Raw genomic sequence first — 26,575 nt, forward strand, 5'->3', positions numbered from 1 at the left:
AGCTCAAACTCTGTGCTCCGTGACAATCAAAAGAGGGGTGGGTTTGGGGGGAAGGTTCAAGAGGGAGGGAATGTATGTGCACTTATGGCTGATTGTTGTTGCTGTATGGCAAAAACCAACCCAATATTGTAAAGTGATTATCCTTCAATATTAAAGATAAGCAAATTTTTTTAAAGTCTGCCTTCCAACGCAGGGGATGCAAGTTCGATTCCTGGGGTAGGAGAACTAAGATCACATGCCTCAGAGCAACTAATCCCACACACTGCAACTAGAGAAGCCCAAGTGCTGCAACAAAGACCCAGCACAGCCAAAAAAAAAAGATATCTGGGGGAAGAGCATTCCTGGCAGTGAGGTCCTAGGGAGCGTTTGGGGAACAGAGAAAAAAGCCAGAGTGGAGAGAGTGGTGAGAAGGATGCTGGACAGATGTGTAGCAGGTGTGAGCAGAGAGGCCTTACGGGGCAGGGACTGTGCTTCGCACTTTGGTTTTACGCTGTGAGATGGGAAGCCACGGGAGGATTCTGAAAACAGAAGTGATAGAATCTGGCTCATTTTTTCACAGGATCACTCGAATGGCAGAGCTGAGAGTAGCTGAAAGGCGATAAGGCAGAAGCCGGGATACCGGTCGGGACGTTCTTTGTAAGAATCCAGGGCAGGAATGATACACGTGCACATCAGAGGAGGTAGAGGTGGGATATATGTTTCATGTAGGACCAAGAATTTGCTGAAGGCTCAGACGTGGGATGAGAGAGAACGGGAGGAGTTCAGGATGAGCCCAAGGTTTTGGCCTGAGTAACTGGGACGGCAGAGTTGCCACTTGCTGAGATAAGAGTCCAGAACAGAGGCTTTCTGACTACAGGCCCTTTGGAACAATGAGAAATCTAGGGCACAGGGATCCAGTGAGAGGGGTGGCTGACATCAGCCAAGCGCCATGGTCACTGTATTGGAGCAGGACTTCAGTCCCTGGGAGGGAGGCCCAGGGATACGAAACAGGTTACCATGGGATCCTGGCAATCGGAAGCAGACAGGAGTCCAGTTATCAGAGCTGAGGCAGGAGGCCAACAATGCTGACTTGCAGCCAAATTACAGGGTGAGAGGCAGCCCCAGTCCATCTGCTTCTCTCTCTGAGCCTCAGGGATGGCGAGAAAGCTGGCTGATCAGGGGTCATGGGACCTCCGGAGTCTGGGGAAGGAGCCCACACCAGGAGCCAGAAACCAGATAAACCAGACTCCATATCTGTGCTCAGCTGCATCATCAGGGTGATGCTGGCCCATCACAGACTGATTCCAGGCCTTTAACACACTGGGCAGGGCCACAGGGCCAGGTCACCATGTGAAAGGTCCGGGCGTGCAGAAACACGAGTCTCTCCTCTGTCTGAGACCTTGCGGTGGGGAGGGAGGAAAAGGCAACTCCTGGGATGGGAAGAGCTGGGGGTGACACTTTGCCAAGGAACTGGGAAATAAAAGCAAGTAACATGCTGGGGGCAAGATAGGAAGTAACTGCCACCCCCTCGTCACCAAGAGGACAGAAAGCAACTTCAAGGGGAACAGTTCAGACAAAGGGAGCAGGGGGAAGCTGCTCTAGATGGTGATGCTGGGACCTGGCAGGTGGGTGGTTCCACTCAGAGGTATTAGGTTAAGCAGCGCTTAACCTGAGATTGGTCTAAGCAGTGTCTCTTTTACTAAGAGTGCTCTCTGACTACTTCCTAGACACTGATTAAATTGTTTTCCACATACTGTCACTCTTAGCAAGAATATACTAACTAGAGTATAAGACATTCCCACCAAAATACAAAGAACTTTTAGAATTAATGCAAGGGGGATCATGTCTGTTGAGCTGTTGTAGTTCACTGTCTGATGATTTCACTAATGTATTTATTTTCTTATTTTGACATAGAGATATATATAACCATTTCACGACTTATTATAAAGAGAATAATTTCTTCAGTAGGCACTAAAAATGAAATCCTATTTGTTTTCTACAGTGGACAGATCAATAAACACTATTAAACAATCGGAAAGTAAATCATTTTTCTAATGTGGAAATAATTGTACAAACTAGTTTTTTTCTTGAGTCACATTTCTCTGATGGTCATAGATTTTCTTTGCATACTTGTATACTATAAATTAACGGCTTTTTCAGTTTTCACAGAAGTTCTCTACACTTAAAAAAATTAATTTTTAAAGCAACATACCAGAGGTGCTGCAGAAAGAACCATGAAGCCCCAGTGAAACATGTGCTAAGCAGCCTTGGTCACTCCCTAGGCAAGGGGCTCAACTCATGGCCCCTCAAGGTCCATGTGATTAAGTTTTGTGCTTCAGTAAATATGCAGACTTCTTATGTCATGAACTTTGGAGTCATTCCTTTTTTTTTTTTAGTTTTTTTTTTTTAATTGAAATATAGCTGATTTACAATGTTGCATTAGTTTCTGGTGTACAGCAGTGATTCAGATATATATGTATATATATATATTTAAAACTATATATATATATGTATCTATATAGCTTTATTTCCCCACTCTGGAGTCATTCTTGAACAGTCAATACTTGAAACATAAGATCTGCAAAGGCTAAGGACCTAAGGTAATGAACATTCTGGCTAAGGCAATAAATATTCAAATCAGAGTCAAAATTTTTGTTAGGTTAAATATCTTTGATATTTACAAAATAGCAACAAAGCCACATGTATTAATAACCTTACAACTGTTTCTACTCCTTGAATACTCTTCCTATGGGAATCTATGTTTCAGAAACACAGATGACTCATACACAAAGATGTTTATTACTGTATGATATACAATAAAGAAAACTCAGAATCAATCAAAATATCCAAAATACACTGAAAGTGGTTATAAATTATGTCATTTATGATGAAATATTATTTAGCTATTAAAATTATAAAGTATCTTAATAAATTATGGAAATAATGATTACATAGTGGTTGAAATTTTCTTAAAAGGTTATAAATACAGAGAATGATACCACCTATAAAAGATGCATGAAAAACAATTAAAATAAAACATTCAAAAGGTGACTTCTAGTTGATGAAATACAGATAACTTTTTCCGTTCCTTTTTCATTTTTTACATATTTTCTATATTTTATACAGTTAGTATATATCACTTTTCAAGGAACAATGAAGAATTAGGGAACAAGCTATAAAAAAAAACACAATGTGTTACTTTTCTTGAATACAAAAAGTTTAAAATGGAAGCTGAAAAAGAAACTAGAGTCGATGCTTTTCTGCTACAGTTCTTGTGTACACAACCTGTCTCTCAAACTTGATTATAAGCTTCCTAAGTGGACAGTTATCTTTATAAGCTCAATAATCATTGACTCTTAACATGCACTCAGTTAATATTTATTAATGGGTAAAGTCAGAGCAAGTCATAGTAGCCGTTTAATGTATATGGAAAGCAATTTTCAGAATCCAAACAAGTATTTCCTCAGCATCTACATATGTTTGGCTGGAGAAGAAACTGGCTACCCACTCCAGTATTCTTGCTGGGATAATCCCACGGACAGAGGAGCCTGGCGGGCTACAGTCCATAGGGTCACAAAGAGTCAGATGCTGCTGAGCGACTGAGCACACAGACGTATGTTTGGACAGAATAACTATGGTGACCCATTCCAGTACTCTTGCTGGAATGATACCATGGAGAGAAGGAGTCCAGTGGGCTACAGTCCACGGGGGTCACAGAGTCAGACATGACAGAGCAACTGAGCACACCCACTCATGTCTGGACAGGATGAAAACGGCTGGATCTGGGGAGGACGGCATTTTGGTCTGACGAGCAGCAGGAACAGGGATGTGCCCTGTGGAGGAGCATGAATGTGGAAGACTGTGGACAGGACTCTCTGTGGCAGAAAGGCCAGCACCCCTACACCCACGGCTCTCGCACCTGGTTTTTGCCTCACACAAAACTCTCACCAAATGCAGGACCCATAGTCCAGCAGGTGTACCCCGGGTGTCCCCACCCTCCAAGCACCTGCCCATTTCTCACTGTGGAAGTGAACAGCAATGCTACATGGGGATACCCTGACTTAGTTCCAATTACCTTTTAAAAATAACTCTCAAGCTTCTGCTGCTGCTGCGAAGTCACTTCAGTCATGTCAGTTCTCAAGCACTGGCAGCTTATTAATAAGAACAAAGTACTTGGGACACAACTCACCACAGAGCCCAGCACTCTGTGGGGGACACCTTGGCTTTGACCTGCCACAGTAAAATAATACGGCAACAAGCCCCACACTCACGACCCTGAGGTCGTCTTTACCAGGACCCTGGGAAGGACACTCATAACACCCCTATCTTGCACATGCAGACACGGAGGCTTTTGGACTTAAACAGTGGCAGAGCTGGAACTCAAGCCAGGCAGATGCCAAAGCCCTAGAGAGAGTAGTGCCCACAGAGGTGGCCACAGACGAGGTGGTAGAAGTAAGTACAGTGGTAGGAACAGCAGGGTGGGAGTCGGGGGCAGGAACAAAGCCAGTAACAAGAGGAAAGACCTCCAAAGGCTCACCTTGTGCCAGGCACTGCTCTGACAGTGTCCTATATATTAATTCGTCTATTCCTCATGACAAAACTCTGACATGGGCCCTGCCACCATCCTCACTTTACAGATGATGAAGCTGAGGCTGAGATGTTAGTGACCTGTCCCACGTCACCTAGCTGGAAAGTAGCAGAGGCAGGATTTGAACTCAGAGTCTGACCTTTTGGCCATCATGCTAGGCAGCCTATGTCTGGCACTAAAGCTTTTATTCTAAAACAAAATGCTTCTGAACTGTGGTGCTGGAGAAGACTCTTGAGAGTCCCTTGGACTACAAGGAGATCAAACCAGTCAATCCTATAGGAAATCAACCCTGAATATTCATTGCAAAGACTGATGCTAAAGCTGAAGCTACAATACTTTGGCCACCTGATGTGAAGGGCTGACTCACTGGAAAAGACCCTGATGCTGGGAAAGATTGACGGCAGGAGAGGGGGATGACATAGGATGAGATGGTTGGTGGCATCACCGACTCAATGGACATGGATCTGAGCAAACTCTAGGAGATAGTGAGGGACAGGGAAGCCTGGTGCGCTGCAGTTCATGGGGTTGCAAAGAGTCAGACAAAACTTAGCATCTTGAAAACAGTAACAACAAAATGTCCAGCACTTTAGTCCTCACAGAATTTCTTTTCAAGCAGACCCCTGATTTTATTTAACAGGTGGACTTCTCTGGAGAAGTTCCCATCTCTTCCAGTATTTTCTGGCATAAAAAAATTTAAATTAATGGAATACAACTCAGTCTTGGAAGCACTGTCTGGAGTATCCATGCTCTTCCTTACCCTCCACTACATGAGCAGCTGGGAGCACGTGAACAGCAGAATGAATGTGGCCGTATTCCAGGTTTCTCGCTCAAGTTCTCATGGAGGCAGATGTTCCCGATTCAGGGTGTGGGGCCAGTGTTTCCTTGCCCCTAGCATAATATCAAAGACCTCTATTCTGAGTGACTAGAGATTCATGAGTTGCCTACTTTTCTCCTTCATTCTGTAAGTTTTCTACTCAACATGTATGGTTAGACAAAAAGGGGGAAAAGCACTACTCGACTCTGTATTAAAAATATGACAACCATATTCTTGGTCACAGTTCCTATTTTGGGACAGAGGCACATTCCAAAGCTATTAAGTAAGCCCCTAGCTTTCTGGGCTTCTCACTATTTCCTTGGGCAGAAGAGAAGAACTTCTCATTGAAATCAAAAGCAAAGGCAAACCAGGAGTAAATCAAGCACAGAGATAGACAGTGGGGAAAAAATTACAGCTGCAAAGTGCATGTAGTTTGGCGAGGTACAGACTCCTAAACAAAGTTTAGTGACAAATTCAGAAAACTATCATTTGTTGGAAAAGAAACTAAGACATAAGACAGATACTAGCAGTCAGTGAAAATCTTTCTTGGAAATAACGCATGATAAAATAATCTATAAATGTGGTCTTCTAAATCTCACGAAGAAGACCAAGGCCATTGCCCTCTCTATTATTAACTAATAGTATTTGGATAAAAGGGTATCGTTTCAGGGCTGGCAGAGAGCATGCTGTGCCCAAGTGCAGTGCTGGCTAAGGTTTATGACCTTGGGAACAAAATTCCCTCTCCCTTTTAAGTTCTGAGAGATGACTGCCACAGAAGCCACAAACTATGACGAACGAGCATACACAAACAGAATTTAGTTAGCGGCTTGGGAAGGAATCAGTTATCTTTACACCCTAGTTCCCTTAACTCAGACCAGCTCCCAAATCCCTCAGGCCATGCTTCCATGCCTCCCACGATCTCAGATTACCTTATGGATAATTATGATTATATTTTATATACAAAAAAAGGGGGGGTGCTTAGGCTGAGGGAAAGCCAAGGATCACAGATCACAGATCAAAAAAGCAGTGGAGCCAGAGCTTGGACACCCAAGCCACACTCTTCAGCACACCACAGCCCACCCCTGCCGAGGACCTAGAGGAGGCAGAGGCTCAGGGCAGGTTCACCTTGCAAGCTGCTGCCATGACTCCAGAACATGGGAGAGTGAGGTGGGAGAGGCTCAGCAGATACCGTCAGCTCTGGGAGGGAGCTGAAGGTAGAGATAGACGGAATTTCTGAAGACCATCTGAAGGCACGAGAGAGGCTGTTCTGAGGTCCCTGTGGAGACTCTCATCCATGACTCAAGCCCTAACTATTTTGGGATCGTCTCCGAGAGTCCATGATTACGGAACTAAGGCATAGAAGCCCTCCCTCAGTGAGGGGCGGTGGCCGCATGCAGGCGGCCCAGACCTCAGGACCAAAGCTGAGGGGGTTCAACCATCACCAACTGGGCCACAGTCTTCTGCAGAGAGGCCGACTCACCCATTTCCACTCTTCCTAAGCTTCATACAGAAATATGTTTCTGCCACCACAGTGGGTTCAAGAAATTTATGAATGTATTCATTGATTATCTATCGATTAGTGAGAAGAGAAAAAGAAGAGTAGTTAATTCTCTCTTAGAGGAAGGAAGGAGCAGGAGAACACAAAGGCCTCGCAGGTCCGTTTGTTCATTCAGATGCCCACCAGCATATGTGTGTGTGTGTGTGTGTGTGTGTGTGTGTGTGTGTACGCGTGCGCGCTCATTCCATAATTTAAGGATAAGCCCTTCTGCACAGCCTTTCAGATTAACTACCACCATTTATTGTATGGAATTCTGCCAACTGGACATGTGTGATTTTTTCAGGCACCCTCTTTCAAAACGCATGTGCCTCAGAGTAGTGAAGTGGAAGTTAACATTTTTTATTTTTTTAAATTGAAATACAGTTGATTTACAATGTTGTGTTAAGTTTCTGGTGGGCAGTAAAATAATTCAGTTATACATATGTGCATTTTTTTCATATTTTTCTCCTTTATGGTTTATGAGGGGATACCAAATAAAAGTTCCCTGTGCTATACAGTAGGACTTTGTTGTTTACCTATTTTATATACAGTAGGTTGTATCTGTTAATCCCACACTCCTAATTTATCTTTCCCCCACTCCCTCTCCCCATTGGTAACCATAAATTTGTTTTCTAAGTCTGGGAGTCTGTTTCTGTTTTGTAAATAAGTTCATTTGTATCATATTTTAGATTACATGTATAAGTGATATTATATGGTATTTTTCTTTCTCTGTCTGACTTACTTCTACTTAGTATAATATCTAGGTCCATTCAAAAATTTTATATAAATTTAATCAGAATATATATATATGTGTGTGTATATATATATATATATATATATATATATATATATATATATATATATATACACACACACATTTATTTATTTGGCCACACAACTGGCTTGCAGGATCTTAGTTCCCCAACCAGGAATGGAATTGGGCCCTCGGCAGTGAAAGCATGGGGTCCTAACCACTGAGAATTCCCCCAGAACACTTCTGTTATAACCCAAACAAGCACTTTAGCCAAGACACTGATCTGACTGGCTGATGAAGGAAAGGAGGGAGGACAGATCATCCGAAAGCACTGGGTGTTTGGGGCACTTGCAGCCTTAACCTAGGGAGTGCCAACTGCAGGAGCGGCCACCCCCACGTGCGCCTACTGAGACTTGAAGGATGGCTTATGTGACTGATAAAGTGAATCTTCCGTTGTGTTTTATTTTATTTCACCTTAATTAAAGAATTAATTATGGCTAGTGACTACCACGGGCTTCCCTGGTAGCTCAGCTGGTAAAGAATCTGCCTGCAATGCAGGAAACCCCAGTTCAATTCCTGGGTCAGGAAGCTCCCCTGGAGAAGGGATAGACTACCCACACCAGTATTCTTAGGCTTCCCTGGTGGCTCAGATGGGAAAGAACCCGCCTGCAATGCAGGAGACGTCGGTTCGATCCCTGGGTTGGGAAGATCCCCTGGAGGAGGACATGGCAACCCACGTCAGTATTCTTGCCTGGAGAATCCCAGTGGACAGAGGAGCCTGGTGGGCTACAGTCCACGGGATTGCAAAGAGTCGGACACGACCGAGCGACAGCACAGCACAGCGCCGCAGTGACTGCCATATTGGACAGCACAGGTCTTGGCAGGGTGGGGAGAATGGGAAGAGCACAGGGGGAAAAAAGAAGTCAAAAGTGATAAATATAAACTTCCTGTCTCAGAACTGTAATTTGTTGCTATGTTATTTTATCACACACAACTCAAAGAATGCTTTGACAACTACCAAAGACATATACCAACTCCAGTCGGTTTTTATGAAAAAGAAATAATCTATGTAGTGAGCTTAACGCAGTGTCTGGCACACAGCCCACACTCAACAAATGTTGGCTATTATTAGTAGCATTTTAAGGTTCATGTTGCTACTTAAGTCTTCCATTTGTTTGAATTCAACCAATAAATCTTCTGTCAATCATTTCTGAAAAGAATCTTATAAAAATTTTAAAGGAAATGCAGCAATGGAAAGCCATTAAAATCAAACCAGGATTTGTAATTTCAGCTTCTCCTACACACTTGCTATGGGAACTCTGGCCTCACTATACCCCTGTGTATTGGGAGTAGGTCTCAGAAAAATCAAGTTTTGCATCTGGCCAAGTCTTGCTGCCTGCAACAGGGTTTTCTCCCATCAGACTGTTTCCTAAATTAGTTAGATCTTATAAACTCTCAGTTACAAACAAGATGACCCAACTTTTTTAAAATGAAGTCAGAAATGTCAAAAGTGTGATTAGTTTTTAGTGATACAGTTTGAAAGAACTAGATGAGTTATGTGAAGGTTAGGAACGGACAGAGGTGCACCCAGAGAATGCTATACAAATAGATGTCCTCTGTCTCTCTCTGTAGCTGCCAGATAATCAGGCTGCACAGTCAATAGGATCCCTGGCTGTCATGCGGGCTGAAACACACCAGAGACCAGCTGGCCCTCTCCTGACCCTCAGAGAGAGGATAACACTCAGTTCCTCTCTCTGCCTTCCCTGTACACAAGCCAGGCCATGCCCAGAAACAGGAGGGCAGAAACAGGAGGGCTGTGACCCTAGCCATTCCTGACTGATGACCTGCCTTTTGCTAAGGACTATCAGAACACAGTCTGAAAAGCTTGCTTTGGTTTACTCATCAGGTAAGTTTGTGTTCTCTGAACAAGGGCCCAATGGGTTAGATGAAGAGTATACTTTCAGATCCTCCATTAGAATAGAAAATTAGTCTTTAACCAATATTAACACAGTACTATGCTTACCAACTAATGTAATAAAGATCAAGTAGAAAAAAAAAAATAAAGATCAAGTAGAACAGTAGAAGTGAAAACATTCTGTAAACTCCAAAAGGATCTATAAACAAAAAGGGAGTGGAATGTGTTTAAATAATACTTGAATCAAGAGACTCTGCTTCTGTACCATGTTCATGGATTAGAAGACTCAGTATTAAAACATCAGTTTTAGATTCACCATCATTATAGATTCAATGAAATCCCTTTTAAAATCCCAGCAGGCCTTTCTGTAGAAGTCAATAAGCTGAGTCTAAAATTCTATGGATAAGCAAAGGAACTAAAATAAGCAAAAAAAAAAAAAAAAAAAATTTGAAAAAGACCAAAGCTAAACGACTCCTGTTACCTGATTTCAAGTCTTCCTATAAAGGTACAGCCATCAAGACAGTGTGATATTGGCAAAATGATAGGCATAGAGACCAGTGGAACAGAAGAAAGAGTCCAAAAATAGACCCACACATATATGGTCAATTGATTTTCAACAAAGGTGCCAAAGAGGGACTTCCCTGGTGGCCCAGTGGCTCAGACTCTGAACTCCCAATGCAGGGCCCCAAGTTTGATCCCTGGTCAGGGAACTAGATCCCACATGCCACAACTAAGAGTCCACAACTAAAGATCCTGCATGTAGCAAGGAAGACTGCAGATCTCCAGTGCCGCAACTAAGATCCAGTACAGTCAAATAAATAAGTAAAAATATTAAAAGGTGCCAAGGCAATTCAGTAGAGAAAAGAAAGTCTTCTCAACAAATGATGCTCAACAATTCAACATCCATATATAAAAAGAGCCCTCCAACCCACTCTGCAACACATTAAAAAAATTAATTTGAAATTACTGAAGTATAAAACCTAAAACTATAAAACTTCTGAAGAACACATTGGAAAAAAAATCTTTCTGAAAAAACAAAACAAAACAAAACCAAAAAAAATCTTTCTGACCTTGAATTAAACAAAGAAGTCTTAGATAAAAGATAAAACAAATAATAAAAGAACAAATTTTTTTTTCATGATTAAGAAGTTGAATATTTTATTATTAAATTGTTTATTCTCCTGCAAGGCTGTTGCTTCACTGTATAAAAATAGCACCAGCAAACACAGTATATTGCAAAATTAAGACAGTAATATTCTTCACTGGACACTATACAACTAACAAACTTTTCTCCACTGGGAGTTATTTCTAGTGACTGATCAAGATGACATTCAGTAACCCTTCAGAACTAGATGAACTAATGAGTGAAGAAGCATATGAAAAATACATAAAAGAACAAATTTTGATAAATTGGACCTCATCAAAATGTAAAATTTCTGCTCTTCAAAACTTTAAGAAAATTAAAAGATAACTCACAGATCAGGACAAACTATTTGTCAAATACATATGTATTGAAGAAAAGGTATCCAAAATAAATATAAAGAACTATAACTACTTAATAATAAGAAGAAGAACAACTCCTTTTTAAAACTGGGCAAAAGATTTAAACAGACACTTCTTCAAAGAAGAGATAAAAATGGCAATAAGCTTACAAAAAGATGCTCAATATCATAAGTCATCGAGTACTGTGCAAGCTAAGTCACTTTAGTCGTGTTCGATTCTTGGAGATCCCACAGACCATAGCCTGCCAGGCTTCTCTGTGTATGGGATTTCCCAGGCAAGAATACTGGAGTAGGTTGCCATGCCCTCCTAAATCATTAGAAAAATGCAAATTAAAACCACAGTGAGATACCACTACACATGCACTAGAATGACCAACTTTTTAAAAGTGACACACTACCACCTCACACCCACTAGGATGACTACTATCCAAAAAAAAAAAAAAAAAAATTCAAACAAAATCAGCAAACAGTAACAACAATGTGGAGAAATTGGAACCTTTGTACACTGTTGGCAGGAATGCAAAATGGTATGGCCACTGTGGAAAACAGTATGGGGGTTCCTCAAACCCCCATAAAATGGAATTACCATATGATTCAGCAATCCCACTTCTGGGTATGTATCAGAAAGAATTCAAAGCAGGATCTCACAGAGGTGCTTGCATACCCATGTTCATAGTAGCATTATTCAGAATAGCCAAGATGTGGAAGCAACCCAAGTGTCCATCAGTAGATGAATGGATAAACAAAATGTGGCATATATATACAAGGAAGTATTATTCAGCCTTGAACAGGAAGGAAATCCTGTCACATGCTGCAATATGAATGAGCCTCAAGGGCATTATGCTAAATGAGCCAGTCACAAAAAGACAAGTATTATATGACTCCACTTATATAATGTACCTAGAGTGGTCAGAGTCATAGAGACAGAAGTAGAACAGTGGTTGCCAGAGGCTGGAGAATGAGGGAATAGAGTTGCTGTTTAATGGGTTTGGAGTTTCAGTTTTATAAGATGAAAATGTGCAGGAGATTGGCGGCACAACAACGTGTGTATGTTCAACACAACTCAACTGCACCCTTAAAAATGGTGATGATGATAAACTTTATGTTGTGCTTTCTTAATCATAATTAAAAAAAAATAAACTGAAATACCAAGGGCTAGAGAGAGTGCAGTCTCTGGAACTTTGCTGGCGGGAATGTGAAATGGTATATCCACTTTGTACAGTAGTTTGGCAGTCTTTCACAAAGGTAAATATACACTTAACGTTTGATCCAAAAGTTCCGCTACTAGGTGTTTATACAAAAACTGAATGTGAATATCTTCACTCACAACTGCCCCAAGGTGGAAACCATCCAAGTGCTCACCAAGTGATGAATGGATAAACAAATTATAGTCCCTCCCTCCAGTGGAATACTACTCAGCAACAGAAAGAACCAACTACTGATAGCTGAGCTTCCCTGCCGGCTCGGTGGTAAAGAATCCACCTGCCAATGCAGGGTACTTGGGTTCGATCCCTGAGTTGGGGTCATTCCCTGGAGAAGGAAATGGAAATCCACCCCAGTATTCTTACCTGGGAAATCCCATGGACAGAACAGCCTGGTGGGCTACAGCCCGTGGGGTCACAAAAGACACATGGATACAACTCAGTGACTAAACAACAACTGACTGCAATGTAATGGGTTGAATCATGTTCCTCCAAGAAGATTTGTTCAAGTCATAACCCCAAGTACGTATGAATGTGACTTTATTTGGGAAGAGAACCTTTGCAGATGTAAACATGTTAGGATGAGGTTATACTGGATTAGGGTGGTGTCTTTAAGAGAAGGAAGAGGGTATTCGAACACAGGCAAACAGGAAAGCTCATATGGAACGGAGGCCAAGAGTGGAGTGACGGCACTCAAGTTAAGGGATACCAAGGACTGGCGGCAGCCAAGAGAAGCTAGGAAGAGACGAGGAGATAAGATTCTTCCCTGGAGTCCCCAGAGTATGGCCTTATGGACTTGATTTCAGACTTTCAGCCTCAGAACTGTGACAGAATCAGTTTCTGTTGTTTAAAAACGTAAGCCACCCAGTTGGTGGTATTTTGTTATGGCAGCTCTAAGAAACACATACATGCTACAATGGGGGTGAGTGAGTCTCAAATGCAATTTCTATCTGAACAAATTCTACTTCTGATTCCATTTGGAGGACACTCTGGAAGAGGCAAAACTGCAGATCAGTGGTTCCAGAGGCAGGAGGTGGGGATGGAAATAGATTACAAAGGGATGTTAAGGGAACTTTTACAGGGTGATGAAACTGTTCTTAACCTGGATTGTGGTGGTAATTATACAACGTAAAACTGAATCATAGAGCGGTCAGGGCTTCCCTGGTGACTCAGTGGTAAAGAATCTGCCTGCCAACACGGGAGACATGGGTTCAATCCCTGATCTGAGAAGATCCCATGTGTCTCAGAGCAACTAAGCCCATGTGCCACAACTACTGAGCCCGTGCTCTAGAGCCAGAGAGCTGGAGAGCTGAAACTACTGAGCCCACACATAGCATCAGCCCATGAACTCTAGACACCATACGCCACAAGAGAAGCCACTGCAATGAGAAGCCCACGCACTGCAACTAGAGATTAGGAGCCCCCTTGCTACTTGTACTGTATATAAATTAAACTCTAAAACTGTCTGCTTAAAAAAATAATTTGTGCTTCTGGGATTCCCTTTTTTTCTCAGTTTGACAAGACTCTTGGGACGAGGCTCCTATTAGCCTAATCAGGGAAAATGTGAGGACCAAAATATCAATAATAGTTAGAGATTATAACCCATCAGATAATATAAGAAATCACTAAACCATATAAATATGTAGAAATAAATAAATGTATAAATTGAAAGTTTGATGAGAATCCAGATAAATTACCTCCTCACAAAATACGTATTAATTACAAAGAAGAGTAACTTTAGAGTGGAAAAGACTGACAAACACCACCTGAATTAAGTGATAAAAGTGAACATCACGCAAATGAGAAATCACCCACTTCACTGGATACAAAATTAAAATCAATTTTGGCTATTCCTGCCAAAGATGCATAGTCTAAATCTAATCTTGAAGAAACATCAGACAAACCCCAATCGAGGAATATTCTGCAAAAGAACTGGCTTGTGACCTCCAGAAGTGGCAAGGTTACACAAGTTGAAAATGATTTTTTTAACGTCAAAAATAAAAGACGGAAAAATTGTCCAGAAGGGGACTAAAGACAACGTATGTGCTCTGAACTCGATCGTTTTGCTGTCATGACAGTAACAGGGCAACTAGGGGAAACCTGAATGGGGTCTCAGGATCAAATAATAACGTGTCCTCAGCCATACCACCCTGAATGTGCCCAAGCTTGTCAAATGGTAGTAACACATCACTGTTAATTTCCTGATTTCATGACTCTATTCAGCTCATATAGAACAATAGCCTTGCTGGTGGGAAATATACACGGTCAAGTATTTGGGGCTGACAGCGCATGAGATCAGCAACTTATTCTCAAGGGGGACAATATAGCTACTTTTACTGCACTCCCAACTTTTCTGTAAGCTTGCAATTGCTTCAAAGTTTAGAAATTACTCAGAGAAAGAATCCTGGGGAGCCCAAGGCCTGTCACTTTATCCCATCCAATATACCAGGGGAGGGACACCTCAGTTTGCTCTGTATCCTTCCAAGGCTGATAGGAAAGTACCACAAAATTGGGATCTCAAATCCAGTACCCCTTGGCGATGTCTTATTCTCTGAAGCACGAACTCCAGCATAGAGATCTACTTTATTTGGATACCGAATGACCCAACAGGCCGAGATGTAAGATAGTTTGACTGCTCAAAGTGGATTTCTTACGCAGGCAGTATTATGGTGAGATTCCAAAGTCATTATACTAAAGACAAGATTCCAGTGTACTAACGCACAAAACCAGTTCACAGAGTACTTTTTCTACCCACCTTACACTTAAGAGTTTCTATCAGCACTCTCAAATGGAAGTCTCCATTTAAATAATATTACTTCTGTTATATGGGACATCATCAAACAAGTGAACCAGATTTCACCACAGAGAAAGAAGACGGTACTTTTAAAATGGAGAGGCATCGAAATGAATACAGTTATACTTCATTTTAAAGTTTATATTTCAGATTTAACAATTAATCTTAAATTGTATTAACGAAAATGTCAGGCTCCTAATTTTTCAGAGACTAGAATACCTAAATCTGATTCAGATTTCAACAACAATATCATATACCATTGTCTAAATCACTGATTCCACATTGGTTTGAATAAGGCTTTTTTCAATAACATGAATGATTAAAGCACTCTATGACACTACTCCTCTAAACAAAATATTGACCATTTATCTGTGCCATAGGTTTGTCCTGTCCAATACAGTGGAAGCCAGTTACATGAAGGTGGTAACACATAACTGGTACAAACTAAGATGTGCTTTAAGTGTGAAATACACATTTCAAAGACTTCATTTAAAAAAGAAGAAGATGATGAAATATCTCATTAATTTTTTAATATTGATTATATGTTGAAATAATATTATTCTGGATAGACTGGGTCAAATAATTACTGAAATTATTTAAGCAATATTAAAATTAACTACACTGATTTCTTTCTCTTTAACATGGTTTAAATGAAGGAATGTTTAAATGATGTATGTAACTCATAGTGTATTTCCACTGGACAGTGCTACATTAGACAATTTGTGAAATGAATAACAATGGATTTCCCAGAACACTACTGAACTTTATCCTTTGATATCTTATCTTTTCAAGGAAAATTTTTGCCTCTTTTACACTCCACTCAGTTCAAAGAAAGTATAGTAAGCATTGGGAATTCCCTGGTGGCCCAGTAGTTAGGACTCTGCTTTCACTGCTGAGGGCCTGGGTTCAATCCCTGGCCAGGGAGCTGAGATCTCACGAGGAGTAAAGGAAGGAAGCATCTCGGGTACCTGGAACTCTGGGGCACTGCTCCGCAGCTGGCTCACGTTGGGCAAGGATCCTCCGTGGTACTGTGTAAGGCGGAGCTGCTGAAGCTTCTGAAACTGAACCTGGGGACAGAGAGATTTCAAAGCTGTTGAGACATGACAGCAAAGACTGAAAGAAGCATCAAAGTACAATGTTATGCAGCAACATGGTTCAAGAGTGAAAGTCTTGGTTTCCATTTCTTCTCTACCTAAAACCTTCCAGTTTCCGGGGTTTTCTGGGTTTTGATTTGTCTATTTTGGGGAAAGAATTTATCCGTGTTCTAAATGTCCCAGGCATGACTCAAGGACCTTCTTGCACACTCTTTGAGTGCATGTGGTGGTGGGGAGAGGGGGCCACGTGGAGGCACAATATTTAACAGCAATAAAAGAAATTTCTTTAAAAAAAAAGAAAGTAAGCCACTGCCCATGATTCTAACATACTATCTTCCCTTCTCCATGCTCTTTTCCAGTCTCCCTTTACTTTTAGGTGTAAGAACTGCACTGGGACTTCCCTGGTGGTCCAGTGGTTAAGGATCCTCCTTCCAGTGCAGGGGACGCGGGGTCCATCCCTGGTTGGGAAGCTAAGATCCCACATACTGCAGGGCAACTGAGCCCACACTATAGCTAGAAAAAGCCTGCACGCCCCAACAAAGACCCAGCACAGCCAACATTAGAGAAAAAAAAAAAAAACAACAACTGCACAGTGGTGATCACAACATAGGCACAAGTCTGCATCCTTACATCAAAACTCTTTTTCTATGATATTATATAAGCATTTTAAATGGCTACACAACATTTCTTCTTCACCATTACTAACTTAAGATACACTTCAAAGAGTGATTACTAAGTCTTGGGTTTGGGCTTTTAGATGGCTCTCAATACACACTGCCAGAATGTTTCCCCAGAGGGTATACCAACGTACATGTGAGAAAACTGTTTGGCCAAAAACTCACTAACACAGGATATTATCCTTAATTAGAGGAAAGAAGGAGGCCAATTCAACAGGTATAACACTGCTTTAATATGCTTTTCTTCTCTAAGTTCTTTCTTGCTTCATTTTTCAAAAGGCAGTAAACTGGTTACGGTCCTTGTAAATCCCAGAGTGGTCCAATTTGATCTTTGCGAGTTCTGTTTCTAAAACAATAAATTACCTCTGTGGTTATATAACCCTTGGCACTTGTAATTCATGTAGGGAAGAAGGGAGTAGCTGGGAACCCTGAGGCAGAGTTTTTACCCTTTCGTTACTCTCTCTGTCTTTGCCTAATAATCATAAAAACTAACAGATATGAGCCCCTAAGGGGAGCCAGATACTGTCCTCAGACACTTTGCCCACTTTATCCCTCACCCTCTCAACAACCACCACGGGAGACCACGTGATCCTGCTTTTACAGCCCTGGAAACCCAGACTTAGGGACAGTCAGAGACCTGCCCAAGGTCACACAGTTGGAGGAGCCTGAGCTATGACAAACTCAAAACCCACGTTCTTATTTCTGCCATGTTCCTCTCCTTTGATCCATTTCTTCCTCAATGATCACACTATTCACAAGCTCAGGGAAAAGTGACCAAAAACTTGCCTGAGCCTATGGTGTGTTCTGGTTTTTTGTTTTTATATTTATTATGAAAACTTTCAAATACATACAAAATAGAGATGAGTACAATGAAACCCCATCTCTTCATCTTCAAGTTCCAACAACAATCAACTTACACCCAACCTTGATTCATCTTTATCTCCTTCATCACCCATCACACTCCACTGAAAGCCAAACAGCCTAGCATTCCATATTTCAATAGGTATCTCCAAAGATAAGGGCTTGTATCTGTCTGGAAGTTATAAAGGCATATCATATAAAACCCTTTGGCAGCCTTAGCTTCCTGATACCAACAGTACTTGATTTCTCAAAAACATGGCACGGGGAAACGGTAATAATCTATTAGTTAAAACCTAGATCTGAGAGTCAAATATAAGAGGGAGGCCATGAGGAGCTTTTCCCATCTATCAGCTAAGTTATCAGTATAACATACTATCTCAACTAGATTTTACTATTCTCAACTAGAAACATTCGACTCTCTGTCCTTGAGATTCTCTAGACAAAATTCTCAGCTTGATCTAAAGCTTTTGATTCCTTCTTCCATCAACCCATCCACTTACTCACTTACATCAAAATGGTAAACTGTGTGTTGGGTACAGTGCCAGGCACCAGCTTACTAAGATGAACATGTGCCAAAGCCTCTACCTTCAGGGAGTCCTCACAAAGGCTTCAACTCTTACCCAAAAGCCTTGACATTTCAACCAAGCTGAGTTCTGGATCTAGCTAGAGATCTGTCTTCAGCTGAATTGGAGGCCATTCCCACATCTCCTGTATCTGCTGGCTCTTCCAAAATGTCCATTTCTAGAACTTTCAAAGACGGCTGCACCATAGTAAAAAAGAGTGCTGGATTTGGAATGGGAAGGCCTGACTTCATAACCTGGTATTCCCATGTGGTTGCACAATCACTTTGCTGCCTACTTCACAAAGATGATGGAAGGATTAAGTCAGAGAACAGATGTGACAGTGGTGTGTAAAGTGTAAAAGTCTGGGACAACTGCTCAAAACATCATTAGTGTTGATATCTTTAGCGACCTCCTAAACTACTAAGTAATTCTGATGCCCTCCTCTTTTGAAATTGAGAACCAGCAAGCTAGAAAGAACCTCAGAGATGGTCTCCAATACCATCATGCTTACTGATAAGGAAAGTGAGGATCAAAGAATGAGTAGCCTGAGAGAGAGGTCATGGACCATCAGGCTATATGCCATGGGTAGCTTAGAGAGTTCTGTTTGACCCACATGGTACTGACCCACTCGATGTTTTAAATTTTAAAACATTCCAAGAAGGCACGAAAATCTGGATTTCCATCTTCTCTTGATTGAAAGATCTGACAGACACTGAACCCATATTCTTGCATGGCAACAAGGCATGGAGCCGAGAGATGTGGCATGGAGTTTAGACAGGGCTTGGGTTCTCCAGTTTCCCCAAGTCCTCACTGTACCCTGTTATCCTCCACTATGGCCTGAGATCAGTGACCATTTATCACCTCATTCCTGATCCCTCCATTCATTTTTTACCTTACCTGGTACCTTGAGTAAGGAACTTTTAGCCTATATGCATACACTTTTTTCAATTTTTTAAAAAGTCTAAAAAATTTTTATTTGATATTGGACTACAGTTGATTTATAATGTTGTGCTTGATTCAGATGCACAGCAAAGTGATTGATTTATAAATATATATATATATTCTTTTTCAAATTCTCTTCCCATTTAGGATATTACAGAATATTGAACAGAGTTCCCTGTGCTGTACAGTAGAGGTTGGTTATCTTTTTTATCTTTTTTCAGTTACATACTTTAGTGGCATTTCCTCCAATGTCTAAAAGAAATGAGATCGAAGTCTCAACGATTCCTTTTTGAAAAAGGCTTGTCAAGAGTCAACACAATCCCCCCAAAAAATCCCAGCAGGCCTCTTCACAGAAACTGACAAGACAATTCTAAAATTTATGGATGAATGAATGACCTAGAGTAGCCAAAGCAATTTTTAAGAACAGTAAAGATAGAAGACTTAAGTTACCTCATTTTGAGACTGATTATAAAGCTATCATAATCCAGACAGTGTGCTACTATTCAAAAGAAAGATGTACAGATCAACAAAAACAGGAGAGAGTTCAAAAATAGACCACACATATATGGCAAATTGACTTTTGACCAAAGTGTCACAGCAGTTCAGTGGAGAACTGTTTTCAGCAAATGCCGCTGGTACAACTGGATATCTTACTGGGGGAGAAAAGCAGTTGAGCATATAGACATTCAGTGTGACAACCAGAATCAAACCCTAGAACTGCCTCTTACTGGCCATGCAACCTTCCGCAAAATGAAGAACACTGTAGACCCACAGTCCATAGGGTTACTGTGAGAACTACATGAGACAATGAATGGAAAGTGATCAGCGCAATACCTGGCAAAACGATAACATTCTGCAGTCAAACAACACCTAATCTTTATCCTCTCCTCTCTCTGTTCCTCTCTCAGAGGCCTCACTGTACCATATCTATTGCCTGTTTTAATACAAAAGTGATGTGCATGCATGCCCAGTCATGCCTGACTTTCTGCAATCCCAAGGACGGCAGCCCACCAGGCTCCTCTGACCATGGAATTTTCCAGGCAAGAATACTAAAGCGGGTTGCCACTTCCTACTCCAGGGGATCTTCCCAACCCAGGGACTAAGCCCACATCACTTGCATCTCCTGCACTGGCAGGCACACACAAGTCCATGAAAGCGATAGTTCCTCCCAAATATTCAAGCAAAATTAACATTCCAGGTTGATGTGGCATTTATCCTGTGGCTTCTCAATACTACCAGTTGTCCTTCAAAGCCGGACTTCTTACAGGTTCCCAATCCTTTCTCTGCTTCCTTCATTCAAGCCCTCAATGCCTCGCAAGCTCCCTTCTACCCAGCATGCTGTGGATGTGGTGGCTCTCACCAAAGTCACCAACAACCTCCAAACGACTAGACCAGAGGCTGGGTCTTTATCACATCAGACTAGCCAGCAGCACCGGGCTCAGCTGGTCCGCCTTCCCGTCCCTGAACTATAATCCTCCTGGTTTTTTCCTACCTCTCTGTCTACTCGTCAGTCATCTTTGCTGGCTCATCCTCCTCTGCTGTTGTTCAGTCGTGTCCGACTTTGTGACCCCATGGACTGCAGCACGTCAGGCTTTCCTGTCTTTCACCATCTCCCAGTTAACTCACACTCATGTCCATTGAGTCAATGATGCCATCCAACCATCTCATCCTCTGTCGCCCGTTCTCCTCCCTTCCTCCTTTACCTCTCCTTTAAATTGTGCAGCTCCTTGGACATTTCCTAGGCCCTTTTCATGTTTCACTCTGCAGCAGAGGTTACAAACTCAAGAGCGTAGGGGTGCCAAGTATGGAAGGTGAATAAGTGAAACAGGCTAGAATCACTTGTGAGGAAACCACAGGGAGTGAGGAGGTCTGTGGCAGAATGAAGGACATGTCTGTGCCTTGTCTAAGGTGGGCAGCTGCCATTCAGCGGTCATGCAGAAATGGATGATAAGTGTTGTTAGATAATCTCATTTTTCAAAAGAAGCCAGAGTCCAGATTTTAATGTAAAAATCTCAATATTCACTGTTGGCCCTAATTTAAAAAAAATAAAATAAAATTGGGGGCTTCCTGCCAAAGAAATTTAAATAAATACATCACACAGACAAATTAGAATTCAGGCCACCAATCTGTAAGATCTGTTCTAGAAATTCTTCCTAGGCAGCAGAATCTACTCCTGCTGCTACCCACCAAAGAGGACCCCCCCCCCCCCCAAGCTAAGACTTCCTTCTTGAGCTCCAGAAGCTCATGGACAACTGTCTGCTGAACCATCTCTACTTAAGTGCCTCACGTGTACCTCAAACTCAGCATCTCCTGACACCGAGTCTGCTCCGGACTTGCTCCTCCCAGCACTCCCTCTCTTAACAGAAGTGAAGTGAAAGTGTTAGTCGCTCAGTCGGTCCAACTCTTTGCGAACTCAAAGACTGTAGCCTGCCAGACTCCTCAGTCCATGGAATTCTCCAGGCAAGGATACTGGAGTGGGTAGATATTCCCTTCTCCAGGGGAATCTTCCTGACTCAGGGATCAAACCCAGGTCTCCAGCATTGCAGGCGAACTCTTTACCATCTTAGGCACCAGGGAAGCCCCTCTCAACAGAGGACACCCTGAAATGGCTCAGTTCTGAAAGCTAGGGACTCATTCTCGAGTCCTCCCTCTCCCTCAGCTCCCTCATCCACTCACCATTCTGGTCCTTTCTACCACCTAAGTATCAATCTGTTCACCTCTCTGCATCCTTTTCACTGCCACCGTCACACCTCCTAGACTCTAAACCATTTCCCTGTGACCTCGTCCATCCTCTGATCTAACCTACATGACTGTCCTACATTCGGGAGTTAGAGTCATTCTTTTAAAACGTAAATCTCTCCTGGTTCAACCCCTTCAATGCCTTTCCATTGTCCTTGGGATCAAGCCCCAAATCCCTGTGAATGCCTCATCTCAAATTACCTTCTTCATTCCCTTGCTGCACTTCTGTCCCCTGTGCCTAAAACATTCTGCCTCCTTCAACACGCAAGTATATACCCTCATACACTTTCCCCACTCCCATTAATTCTTTATGACACTGAAAGAGGTGAAGACTCTCTACCATAGCTCCCAGCTGTTCCCCTTTTGTAATATTCATCAAAATGTGCCCTTACTTGTCAAATGACTGTCTTGCCCATTAATCTTTGTCTTCCATAGCATCCCTACAATCTATTAGGAGACACTATCGTACTACTGTCTGCAGAAGGAAATGGAAACCCACTCCAGTATTCTTGCCTGGAGAATTCCATGGACAGAGGAGCCTGGCGAGCTACAGTCCATGGAGTCACAGAGTTGGACATGACTGAGCGACTTCACACACATGTACTGTACTACTATATCCCCAGGGTCCATCCTACCCTACACCCCCTCCCCTCCCACACACACACTAGAGACCCAAAAGGTGTTTGCTAAACAAATTAATAAGATCTTTGAAGTGAGGCACCACATCTTCACCTCCCCCTACCTCACCCCCACCCCCACCTTTCACTCCACCTCAACATCTCCCCACTGGGCACTCAAGCACTGACAAATGAATGAATGAACAAAGGAACAGCCTCTTTCCAGGCCTATCTGCCTCCACTTTCTTCCTTCTCTTTACCATCATCACTGAACTGATCCTCCTAGCATTCTCTTCTCAAAAATTATCCACTGCTTCCTGATAAGGCTGAACCCCTAAAACTAGAGTGGAAAATTCTCCATAATCTAACCTATCCCACCAACTAAACAAATAGGATTTAGCTCCAACTCTGAAGGATCCAACTCTGATTAAAAGGAGAAAGGCTTGAAGCTCAGCACAGACTCAGGAAGGAAAGAGGACCTAGGTTGATTAGCAACGTCTGTTCCATCCATAAGCATGACTGCCATGGGCTGGTAATGGAAAATCAGTATATCTGCCAACAAGTTATCGATAATCTATTGAACAGGATAGATTCTCTTCCATCTGAGATCTTCGGACCCTTGGAGTTTTGGACATATGCTCAGGGAATCAAAGAGTTCTCTATGAAAAGAACTTCAGCTTTGTGATTTCATTATGAAAGTTATTCCTAAAAATGTAAATAAGCAAAAATTACTAGGCAAATTCAGAATTTTCATTTGCCTATGTGTTTACGTATACAGCGGAGTCAAGTAGCATTCATTACTTTACTTGCAATTGGTAGACAGTAGAAAAGAACAGAGGCAGAATTAACATGTAAATAATGGCCTGTACAAGGTGAAGGACAAAATGACATCATAAGTTTATAATAATTAGAACAGAGAAAAGTGGTAGCTGAATTGAATTATCATATAGGGCACAGTTGGTCAGGCTTGCTAAACTCCAGATAATCTGAACTATAGGCTTTAACATGAGATTCACACTGAGAGCCTCAATTCAGTTCAGCAAAACAGCATTTATCACATTAATTCCATTTGAACTCACTGCATCTGTAACTTTGAATTTATTGATACCTATGTTTTAGCTAATGGTTATATCACAGTTAAAGCAAAGAATCTTACATACAAATTTACGTTTGAACATATGTAAGTAACATAATCAGACTCATTTCAGTGAACACAGGACTTGTGAAAATTAACTACCTTTGAAAGAGTCTGTACATTACTCACCGCCTCATTTGTCTGAGACATTTTAAATCGGACTCATGAATTGGGTGAGAAAGCAGATCAACTCTAGATACACATACAGAATGCATGTATCTGTACACATAAAATTTATGTATTTAAACAACACAGGCCCCAGCATTAATTCTCAACCTTCACACTGTCATGTTTCTCAATGTGATGAGCTTGACATGCTCATCCCCAGACACAACCAAGGTCACAAATGGACACCAGGCAGGTCATAAATGAGTGAAGCCAGCCAGGGCACAAGGGAAAAAAAAATTCTTGAAATCCTCAGTCTTTTTTATCTGCCTATATTTCTTCTCATGATGATAGAAAAGTAAGCATAAGAAATATTTCTGTTTCTCCTTAACTTCGCTTTAAAAAACCCAAACCATCAAAAATATGATAAATGGCAAGTGACACCTAGGCTCAGCAGTGGGGGATCAAGAGGGGGCATCATGACAGGGTGTGGTGTGAACTGTGGCCAACCAGAGAAGGCGTGGGCAGCCACCACCCAGCTCCAGCCAGCGGCTGTCACATGGGAATCAGCAGTGTTATCAGGTCTCCCAATTTTAAATGTAAAGAAATGTCGGCTTTACACTTAAAATCTCTCAACTTTGATTTCTACGAAAACCCTCCCAATTCTGGCAACAGATACCCAAACACTGCTGGCCAGAAACGGACGCGTCTGCAGCTCGGCGAGTCAGGGACCACCAGTCTGCGACTCGGCTCTCCTCCGGGTTGCCCCCCACCCCGCCCCCGCGCCCGCATACCCTCCCCCATCCTCCTGATGGTCCTCCAAGGTCAGCACTCAGGCTCCTCAAGGCCTGCCCCCGCTCACACTGACCCTCCCTCCCCGCGGCCCTGCGCGGGCACTCCTGTCGGTTCTCCATCCTCCACTGTCTCCCTCGACAGTTACCTAACCTCGCCGGGTGTTGGTCTCGCGGCCCGCGCCTTACTCGGTCCCCCTAGACCCTCCTCGGGTCACCCGCAACGCCGTGCACCTTTCCAGTTCGCCTGATACACCGAGGCCGAACTCCGTAAACCGAACGGATACAGCACCTCCACTGAGAGAGAGGAGCGAAGCCCCACATTCGATAAAAGGAGTCACCGCTTGATACCCAGACGGACCCCAAAGCAGGCCGGGGCCGGCCCCGGATGCGCGGGTGCGCGGAGCTCTCCCGAGGGAGCGGGTGGGAGCCCCGGGCCCGCCCCGCCAGGCAGTCCCGAGGGCTCGCGGGCGGTGGATGTTCGGAGCAGCGAGAAGCCGCACCTCCCGCCTCCAAGCTGTTTGTGATTTCCTCCCGGGGCTCCCGGTCACCCTCCCCCTTAGGCCTCCCTCACCCGGCGGTCCGCCTTCCCGGGCTCGGCCCCTTCCCATCTCCCCGCACAGCCGGCCCCCGCGACCCTCCCACCTCCGCGGCGACCGCAGACGGTCAGCGGGTGTCGGAAGGCGGGCCCGCGCCGAGGCCGCGCGGAGGGCGCCGGCCCCGCTCCCGGACTCTTCCCGGCCCGCTCCCGGGCCCCCCGCCGCCTCGGCCCCGCGACCTCTCCCCCCGCCGCCGCCGCTGTGGCCGCCCCCGCCCGCGCGACCCGGGCCCTCACCCGCGACAGGGTGAGGTCGGTCATGAGCTGCTCGAAGGCCCGCGTCTCCTCGGCCTGCCGCTGCGTGTGCAGCGCGATCTTCTCACTGAACTTCCGCGGGTTGGCGCTGCCGGAGCCCGGCGAGGCGGCCATGGCGCGGGCCCGGCGCCGGCAGGAGGCGGGAGACGGCGGGCGCGGGCCCTGCCTCGGCCCACCCGTCCGTCCGCAGGCCAGCCCCGGCCGCCGCCCGAAGCCCGTCCTCCGCCGCAACCCGGCAGAGGAGCCGCCGCGGCCCCACCGCCAGCGAGCGGCCGGGAGCGCGCCGAGGTCCGCCCCCGCGCGCCCGGCCCCGCCCTCGGCGCGGCCCGCCCGCCGCCCGGCCCCGACCCTGCCCCGCGCCCGCCGCGGGAGGGCTTTCCCCGGCGTCCGGCGCCCGGCTCTCGACCCGCCGCGCGGACCCCGCGAGGAAACCCCCGGCTCGCGCGGCAGAGCGGGCCCGACGTGAGGGAGCAGATAGGGTACCATTTTACTGAAGCGCTCCCTGATAGGGCTCGCCTGGCCTTCGGATTGACGTTAAGAGTTTTTCAAAGAGTTTGAACACCTTGCTTGCCCTCCCCAGTCACGCTGACTTCCTTCACGGGGGCGAAAACGGGCGAACTACGCTTGAGCAATCCTCTCCCTCGGTTCCCACCCTGTGGGGCCTAACAGCTGCCTGACGTCCTCCGCCTCCCAGCCCGCTTCCTCCCTCGATCTGTGTCGCTGACGGTCCGCTCGGGCCCACCCAAGAAAACAGTTACCAAATCTGGGTCTCAGTCTCTAAAACCACCTCCCGAGTTTGCATGAACTTGAGACACCATCCCCCCCGCCCAGGGGTCCCCCTCTTCGCTCCTCAGCCCCGGCCCCTTTTCCAGGCTCTTTATGAGCATCCGTGGCCTCTTTCGGACTCCAGCTCCAGCCTAGTTTGTCAGCCTCATTGGTTTTCTCCCTCTCCTGCAGCCCCCGAAGTTCTGATGTGTGTAAAGATGTCCTGGACGCCTCTGAGAGTGTGTCTCTGCCTTTCGTAAGCTAGTAACTATCAGGGACACGCAGAAGATTGAAAAAAAGGATGTTAGCGCCACCCACGCCCTCCCCATATCAAGGTTAAATGTATCA

At 44.0% G+C, this 26,575-nt stretch overlaps 1 protein-coding gene across 4 annotated transcripts in view; it reads right to left on the reverse strand.

The window, feature by feature from the left end:
• CRTC3 (CREB regulated transcription coactivator 3) overlaps positions 1 to 25,737 on the reverse strand; it is a 98,831-nt gene extending 73,094 nt beyond the window's left edge. For all 4 annotated transcript variants that reach the window (XM_065906123.1, XM_065906122.1, XM_065906126.1 and 1 more), the window contains exons 1-2: positions 25,445 to 25,737; positions 16,054 to 16,152 (exon numbers count right to left, since the gene is read on the reverse strand). In XM_065906123.1, coding sequence (XP_065762195.1) covers positions 16,054 to 16,152; positions 25,445 to 25,576 — 231 coding nt within the window. In that variant the 5' untranslated portion in view covers positions 25,577 to 25,737. The remainder of the gene's footprint in view (positions 1 to 16,053; positions 16,153 to 25,444) is intronic.
• Positions 25,738 to 26,575: the final 838 nt, after the last annotated feature.

Source organism: Muntiacus reevesi, chromosome 15 (genome assembly GCF_963930625.1).
Source record: "Muntiacus reevesi chromosome 15, mMunRee1.1, whole genome shotgun sequence".
Taxonomy (NCBI): Eukaryota; Metazoa; Chordata; class Mammalia; order Artiodactyla; family Cervidae; genus Muntiacus; species Muntiacus reevesi.